Below are 8,435 nucleotides of genomic sequence, written 5' to 3' on the forward strand. Positions count from 1 at the left end.
GGACCTGGAAAGTCACCTTGGTGCTTACTGGACAGTGGGGGCAGGGGGCAGGGAGCCCTGCTTTGTAGGGAAAACACCCTTCTCCCTGGAGGGGAAGGGCCAGTGCCCTGCTCCGGGGGCTGTTGACCTCTGCTGACCCCAATGTCGACCCTCGGTGCCCACGGGCTCCAGGAGCTCCAAAGGGTTTGGTGCCATGTTGGTGTTATGACCAGGGGCCCATGAACAACCAGATCCTGCCTAACACCCTCTGCACAGCCACAGGCTCCTCAGTGACGTGGGTCTGTTTCCCAGCCCTGCCGCTGTAGCTAGCTGCCACTCACTGAGCGACTTCAACAGTAGAACTGTGCAGCTTCAGTTAGAGGCCGGAAGTTCAGGATCAAGATGTCAACCGGGTGGGTCCTTCTGAAGCTGCCAGGGTGCTCTTCCAGGCCTCCCCACTGCCCCCCTAGAGTTTCTGATGATTTACGTGCCATCTTTAGTGTCGCTTGGCTTCATAAGCATCACCCCATCTCTGCCTTCATCTTGCAGCATTCTCTCTGCGTGCATCTGTGCCCAGACTCCCCACTTTTGTAAGGACACGGTCATCACATGGGCTTAGGGGCCCACCTTCTCCAGCAACTGATTACACCTGCAACAGGCCTGGTTCCAAATAAGGTTCCACTCTGAGGTGTTGATTGGAGAAGGAAATGGCAACCCACCCCAGTATTCTTGCCTAGAGAATCCTGTGGATAGAGAAGCCTGGTGGGCTGCCCTCTATGGGATCACACAGAGTCGGATGCAACTGAAGTGACTTAGCATGCATTGGAGAAAGAAATGGGAACCCACTCCAGTGTTCTTGCCTGGAGAATCCCAGGGACGGAGGAGCCTGGTGGGCTGCCGTCTATGGGGTCGCACAGAATCGGACATGACTGAAGCAACTTAGCAGCAGCAGCAGCAGCTGAGGTGTTGAGAGTTAGGACTTCAGCCTATGAATTTGGGGAGACATAGTTCAACCTACAACAGGGGGCTAGGGCGAAAGGAAACCAAGTCCCCCTTAATTAACTAACACCTGAGCCAATAACCCCTAAACTCAGGGCTCTTGGGCCAGACCTGCGGGCAGGGGCAGGAGAGCGGAGCTCAGTAATCCATCATGTGCAGTAGCAGAGAGGAGAGGCAGAGCGTAGCAGGCCACATTGAGCACGTGGTGACCCTGCTCACGAGGAAACTGTGACTGATCAGAATAATAATGTCCCTTTCCTGGAGGGGAGGGTGTTCGGAGGAGGTGGCTGGACCTGGCATGAGAAGACGGGCTGGAGCGTTCCCTTGCCCAAAGGTCATCTGGGGACCACGTGGCCATCCCCTGCCCAGATGTGAAATTAGAAAGAAGCAATTGTAGCAACACAGAAACCCCTGCCCATTCCCCTAAAGCAGTGGGGACTTGGAACTGTCAGAGCTGGAACAGAACAAAGCCAGCCACGGTGGGCACATGGCAGGGGGGGTCCCCATGCACAGGAAAACCAGAAAGCAGGTCAGCCAGCACATCTGGTCACGGAAGGTCCTAGGTTCACCTTGCCCGGGGGCCCTGTGGGAGCAGTGCCCAGGCCCAGGCTGATCTGAAGCATCTCTTTGCCTGGAGGCCTTGGGAAGGCCAGATGCTGGCTTTTCGGAATAGAAGTCCTGTGCACTGTGGACCGGGGGTGACCGAAGTGCTGGGTGGCACATAGCAACTTCACAGAAAGGGAGTTCTCAGGGCCGGGAGGGACCCCAGGATTCACCCTGTCCAATCGGCGATGTGGAGATTTGAATCCCAGCGTGGCACCCAAGCAAGACGTGGGTCGCAGTTAGATGCAACTGGGCTTCCCATTGAGGAGATGCTGGCTCGCTGCACAGTCCCTCTGAGCCTTGATTTCCTCATCTGTAAAGTGGGATGAATGACACCCATTCTGCAGAGGGTAACCGTAAGGTTAGAGAGTGTGCACATCTCATATTTGGCCCAAAGGAGATACGCAACTGGGAGTTGTTATTACTGAGCCAGGCATGTTCAGACTGGACATAAAATCTCGGAGAAGCAAATGCAATAGATTTTACCTCTTAATTATCTAAATGGTGAAATTTTAAATTGTCCTCAATAACTTTATTCTGTGAAATCTACAGAACCTGCAAATAATGATTTTGATCTTGCTGGATGGTTTGATGCTATTTGGCTCTTAATAAGTTCTCCTACTGCTGCTACTGCTAAGTCGCTTCAGTCATGTCTGACTCTGTGCGAACCCATAGACATCAGCTCACCAGGCTCCCCTGTCCCTGGGATTCTCCAGGCAAGAACACTGGAGTGGGTTGCCATTTCCTTCTCCAATGCATGAAGGTGAAAAGTGAAAAGTGAAAGTGAAGTCGCTCAGTCCTGTCTGACTCTGAGCAACCCCATGGACTTCAGCCTACCGGGCTCCTCCATCCATAGGATTTTCCAGGCAAGAGTACTGGAGTGGGGTGCCATCGCCTTCTCCGAATAAGTTCTCCTAGGAGAGCTCAAATGCTCAGACTGAATTTATCTATATGGAGAAAACTAGACATTTTGGAAAAGCAACCGGGCCTTGCATAGCAACAATACATTGGCATTCAGCTATTTCATTGTTATTATTAGGTGTGAATTCTAGACTTAGGGGTTTTGGTTCCCTTATGCTCATCACTTCCCAACATAGATTTCTTAAAAGTACAGATTTCCCAAATGCCAACAGCTCCATTTTTCCCCATTCAGGCTTCCAAGGAGAAGAGCAGATCATTGGCCACATTTCCCCTCAGGATGGGAGGGCAAGGGCAGAAACAGGATGCCAGATAGAAGGGCCTTAGAATGGAGACATCAAGGATCTGTTCAAAAAGGGAATCATTGCAACAGGGAATCTCACCCCATCAGCGTCCTTCCTCCTCCTTCCCTTCTTGAGCTCGTCCTCATGACCTAAACCCAAAGAAGCCTTCAGGAAAATCACTCAAGTTGGCAACACAGGGTCAGCCCAAGCTCGGTGATTTCGGTACCTGGGTTCTCACCTGGGCAGCCCTCCATGCTGAAAGCCACCCTGCCTTCCATCCTGCCGACCCCTCCCTCACCCCACCTCCCAGGAAGGATACAGATGCCAGATTCCAGTCTGAGCACAGTTAGTGGATCCTCCTCCATCACGGACTTGCTGTGTGATGCTGGGCAAACTCTTTCCCTCTCTGGGCCTTGATTTCCTCATTTGACAGTGGGTGGGGAGAGGGTAATTATTTCCAAGCTCCCTCCCAGTTCTGTGGCCTTTCGTACCTTCTATTAATGCTGGTTAATGTCCAAATATGGCCAAAGGTTCTGGACACATTTGGAAGAGAAGAATTAATGTCCTGATTTGGAGGGAATTCCCTGGTGGCTCAGACAGTAAAGAACCTGCCTGAAATGTAGGAGACTTGAGTTTGACCCCTGGGTCTGGAAGACCCCCTGGAGAAGAGAATGGTTACCCCACTCCAGTATTCTTGCTTGGAGAATCCCATGAACAGACTCTGCAGGGCAGGCTACAGTCCATAAGGTCGAAAAGAGTCGGACATGACTGAGCAACTGACAATTTTACTTTCTTTCCATTTACATAGAGGAAGGCTGTCACTCCCTCACAGCATGACCTTAGCACTGTTGAATGGAGTTGTCGGATGGGTTTCAGAACCGAGCCCCTTTGACACAGAAGCCGCCTCTTCCCTCACCTCCTCCTAAAGAATGAGGTCACGTTAGGGCATCCCCTACTGCTGCTATTGCCAGGGGCCCCCAGATCCCAGCCCTGGGAAGAAGCCTTTCTCACCAGCAGATTCTTCCCTGCTGTGAGACATACTTTGAGCTTTGCCGAATATTTGGAAAATTGTTCTCAGCCCTTCCTCCCAGGCAACCTCCCTTGGAAGGCAGAGCTAGGATTTGGAGCAAAGAATCCCATCTCTTCTGGCTGCAGTGATCATAGAGATGATCTTATCCGACTTCTCACTTTTCATGTAAAACATCCAGGCCCCAGGAAGGGAAATGACTTGCCCAGGGTCACAGAGCAAGTCAGCAGCAGAGTCAGCGCCAGTGGCCAGGATGCAATGAAATCGAGTGCGTTTCTCAGATCACCTTGGGTTCCCGAATCAGACACACCTGAGTTCAAATCCTGCCTTTGCAGTTTACTGGCAAAGTCCCTAACGTCCTTGGATGTCGATTTCCTCACCTGTAAAATGGAGCTGTCTGAACTTCCAGGGTTCCGTGACTCACGTGTAATATGTGTCACTAGCACAGTACCTGGCCTAAAGGAAGTGCCTGGTGGGCGGCCACCGCGTTAATGGTTGTTACTGCTGTTGTCATTGTCACTGGAGGAGGCAGCCTCAGAGACTCTGAAGCTCCGACAGGAAGCCGGGGTCAGGGGCTCAGGCCGGAGCGCCGCATCGCCCCGCTGTGCTCTCATAACCCGACATCCTCCCGGTCTCTGTCCACAGGCTGGTGGAGCTGTCCTCTGCAGTACCCATCAGCTCCCACTGGGGGGTGCTGTCCAAGTGCTTGGCCTACAGCAAGGCCGCGTCCGACCCCTTCGTGTACTCCTTACTGCGACACCAGTACCGCAAGAGCTGCAAAGAGATCCTGAACCGGGTCCTCCACCGGCGATCGCTCCGCTCCTCCGGCCTCACCGGGGACTCCCACAGCCAGAACATTCTGCCGGTCTCCGAGTGAAGGACGTTGCTCCGCTGGAGAGCTTGGAAGGAGGCGGCTGGTGAGAAGAAGGGGAGGGCGGGATCGGGGCGCCTGGGTGGACACCGCCAGCCACCACCACCTCCAAGCCTAGGGATGCTGGACCCCCGGCTCGGGGCGGCGTTGAAGCCTGGTTCCTGGTGCCTGCAGGGCAGACATTGAACTGCCCCTGTTTATCACCAAAGGATGACCAAGGCACGTGCTGTGTGCTCTGGCTTTTCTTTCTGAGAAGCTCCTTTGAGCTCTGAGACTCAGCAGAGACTCCCCAGGAGTCACTCCCAGTGCGGTCATGATCAAGGACTCATAATGCTGGTGGCAGGTGGGGAAGCATGGTGTCCACCGGCTTATGCACCCCAGGACCATTGGGCTCCATGCTGAAAAGAAGCGGCGACCTCTGTGGGCCATCGGTCACCCCGGGAGTGAGGTTGGCAGTGGCCATTTGGGCCCAGGTCTGACATGGCCACATGCTGTGGTGGCTGCTGTAATCCAAATATCATTCCGCTGGTACTAACTCAGTTGTGCTCAGCTGGGACCTCGGGCCCCCAAGCCCAAGGGGAAAATGTCTAACAGCTAGTGTTACCCAGCTGTGGCTGACAAGTTGCATTAGACATAGTTCTATTGGATTCACCTTTTTTCTCTCTCTCCCCTCCCCCTTCCCCAAAGCTAACATGTGTGTGCGTGTGTAGACAACCTTAGCATGAAAATGGTTTTCAATAGGCAGGTACTACATGCAATGATGTTCTTTGAAGTCTGACCCAAAGTCACCTTCTTCTGATTCACATGTCATAACTATTGGAGCCAAGGAGAGGGCAGAGGAACGTGCCTGGCAGGTCCCCAAACCTCAGTCTGTGACTTGAACTCGCAGGAAGCGTTTCACCTTGTCTCACGTGTCTTGTCGGGCATGTTCTTTGAGGTGATTGGAGAAGAACAGACCTGAGCAGGTTTTTAGCCTGATTTTAAAGCACCTGGTTCCATCATCCCTAGGGTTCAATATCTTAGTTTCTGTAAGTCATGAACAGACAGTAGAGGCTTCCCAAGGTGATTCAGAAAGTGCTCTGGGCCCATGATGGGACAGTGAATTTTTACCGAAAACCATAACTCAGAAACTATGCCAATCCACTAGCAGCCGCCATCTTGTTCTCATCAAAACAAGGCGAGTGGGCCAGGCTCTGCCTGTTTGCCTTTTTATCATTTCGAGTGACTTGTGCATGCTGAGAGCAGTTATTTTTCCATCCTTCACTCTAACAAGTGACTCCTCCAGGGTGGAAAGATGGGAGCAAAAGGCTCAGAGGGCTCATTCTCCCCTTCCTTTTCTGGGCACAGCCTGACTTTGGAGATGTAGAAGGGAGGACCCTGTTCCACAGGGACCAGCCAGGAGGAACCTGATGCTTTTCACTGCTGAGTGGCCCCAGTATCAAAAAATAGCCAAGTGTGTGCATGTTTGAAAAGATGGTGTCTTACTAACCGTAGCTCCTCATTTAGAAAACAAGTCACTGAGCCTGGCCTACTCTTGTCTCGATTCTAAGTTTCCATGGAGACCGATGTAGCCTTGGAAGCCTTGACGCCTCCCCGTCGCAGCTGGAGGTATGCTCACACCTGCTTAGAGGAGCCAGTGGCACACAGCCCTTCCCAATTCCGTGTTCTGGGACATCACCTTGGTAGCTTGAAATCAGCCACAATGGGCATATTTATACCGTGAAAGTCAGCAAAGGCTACAAACCAGGCCCTTTTCTCCACTGAAAACTCATTGCTAAGCAACTCCCAGCACATCACTGCCCATACGGGACTTTGTGTGCTCCCGAAACAAAATTGCTCTGGTTCAGAGCGCTTTTGGCCCCTCAGGTTTCAATCACAACAGGTATTCACTTTTGTTGCGCTTTCCTAGCATCAAGCAGCTGTTCCCCCTTCGCTGTCCCAACCCCCAAAGCATCAGTGAGGTTGAAGACAGGCAAAGAGCCAGGAAAATGTGCATCATTGAATCCGACCGTCTCTCTTTCACACAAATGCTCTTTGGGCAGCGAAGGAGTGGTGACCCAGTGGCTGAGGTCAATAGTCAGATTCAAACAGTCAAATAAGTTTTCATCAACATCAGGTTGGAGGAATAACTGTCAACTCCTCTTCCTGCTTGCTCTGTGCAGGCAACAAATTATACTCCCAGAAGCAACTTGATCCCTTCCACCTCTTCTTTAGCTAAAAAACAAGATCTGTCACCTATAACGCCACACACGTTGAGAAGAGGCATTTCGTAATTTATACTAAACCGTAGGACTGCCAACAAGCCAACAGAACCAGTTGTATTAGCATCATGGTGACAGTCCCCCAAAGACGCCAGCTGATTGGGCACTTCCGTTATTATTAGGACACAGGTATCAAAACCCAAGGAGAAGTGAGAAGAAGATCACTTCATTAGTGACCAATAGCCACCAACTCTGCTAGGATTACCTTGAGATAAATGTTTATATTCATCTGTATACAGTCTATAAAATTTCCCCAGCTTCATTATTCCCAAGAGAATTATCTACCTCGTTTGGTAATTTATCAAGTGTCACATGGATTTCTCAGGTAAAACTTAGGAAGGTCCAGATCAGCATCTCTGTGAAGGGCCTGGGATGACTTCCTTGACAGCAGCCCAGCGGAAGGCTTGATGTTGAAGGCCTGAGCTCTGGTGGACAGCTGGGCTGAGTGTGAAAGCGTTTCAAGAAGCTGGAGAACAGAGCCTAGAATGGAGAGGATCTCAAATCCTAAACCCACATACAGGGCTCAGTTCCTAGCCCAGCGTGCTCTGAACTTATAGGTTTAAACTCCGCCACAATGTCTTTCTCAGTCACTCTGCAACTCCAACTTTTCTTTGTGCTGCTTCTTGAAGGAGGGGATTTCCAAGCCCTGGGACCCACAGTGGGTGAGGGTCATGGCTTTTGGGGTTTGTGTGTCTCATGGTCAGCTGACCTCCCAAAGATGTTTCCCTGACAGCCTGCCTGTTTTTCCAGAGAAGTCACGGCAGCAGGGGAGGAGGGGAAGTTGCCTTGACTCTTCTCACACCGACTGTACCTTCCTTCTAGGACTCAGCTCAGCCTTCTGTCACCGTGAGCAATAAACCTCTGTCCTCATGTTTGTGAAATTAGTTTCCTTTCTCATGATGCCTTTCTTTCTGAGAGAGGATGGAAAGATCAGGCCACGTCCAGGTCCTGGTTGCGCTCCTTTTATACTTCTGTGCCCATGGATGATGTCTTTGCAGGACTGTACTGTGACCCTGTGGGGGTGGAGTGGACCATGGGCTGTGCATATTTAGAATTTACTCCAATTCAGCATCCACTCATTTACCTATGATTTTAATGAAGATATTTTATCAGGTGCCAAAAATTCTTGCATGCGCTCGTGTCCTTTGGACCACAGGCACCAGGGGGAGGAGAGAGGTCCTGGATGTATTGGGGGCTCCTGCTACTTTCCTAAAAGATCCACAGCATCTGTAATGAAGTCCTCAACGAGCTAGCCTTACCTCTGGCCAGCTGCCTTTGCCCTGTTGGTGGAAGGAAGAGATGTAGGGACCTCAGTCTCACTCCTGCCTCTCCAGTTGAGATGCAGCCACAAAGTCAAAGCCCTCCTTCCGCCTCCTTCCACACATACAGGTCAAAGGAGCAGGCCCTGGGCATTTCTGGGAACCAGCTATCTAGGAAAGAGGAATCCCCATGAGTGGAACTGCCTGCCTTCCCAGGTAATTGCATCAGGAGGG

At 51.5% G+C, this 8,435-nt stretch overlaps 1 protein-coding gene across 1 annotated transcript in view; it reads left to right on the forward strand.

The window, feature by feature from the left end:
* The window catches only part of GPR26 (G protein-coupled receptor 26), a 29,675-nt gene extending 21,849 nt beyond the window's left edge, over nt 1–7,826 (forward strand). Inside the window, exon 3 of the mRNA XM_086379602.1 lies at nt 4,456–7,826. Within this exon, the coding sequence (XP_086235728.1) occupies nt 4,456–4,687 (232 nt within the window). The 3' untranslated portion in view covers nt 4,688–7,826. The remainder of the gene's footprint in view (nt 1–4,455) is intronic.
* Nucleotides 7,827–8,435: the final 609 nt, after the last annotated feature.

This window comes from Bos grunniens, chromosome 26 (genome assembly GCF_055505025.1).
Source record: "Bos grunniens cultivar Pamir isolate PY7600 chromosome 26, Bosgru_T2T1.0, whole genome shotgun sequence".
In the NCBI taxonomy this organism is placed as follows: domain Eukaryota; kingdom Metazoa; phylum Chordata; class Mammalia; order Artiodactyla; family Bovidae; genus Bos; species Bos grunniens.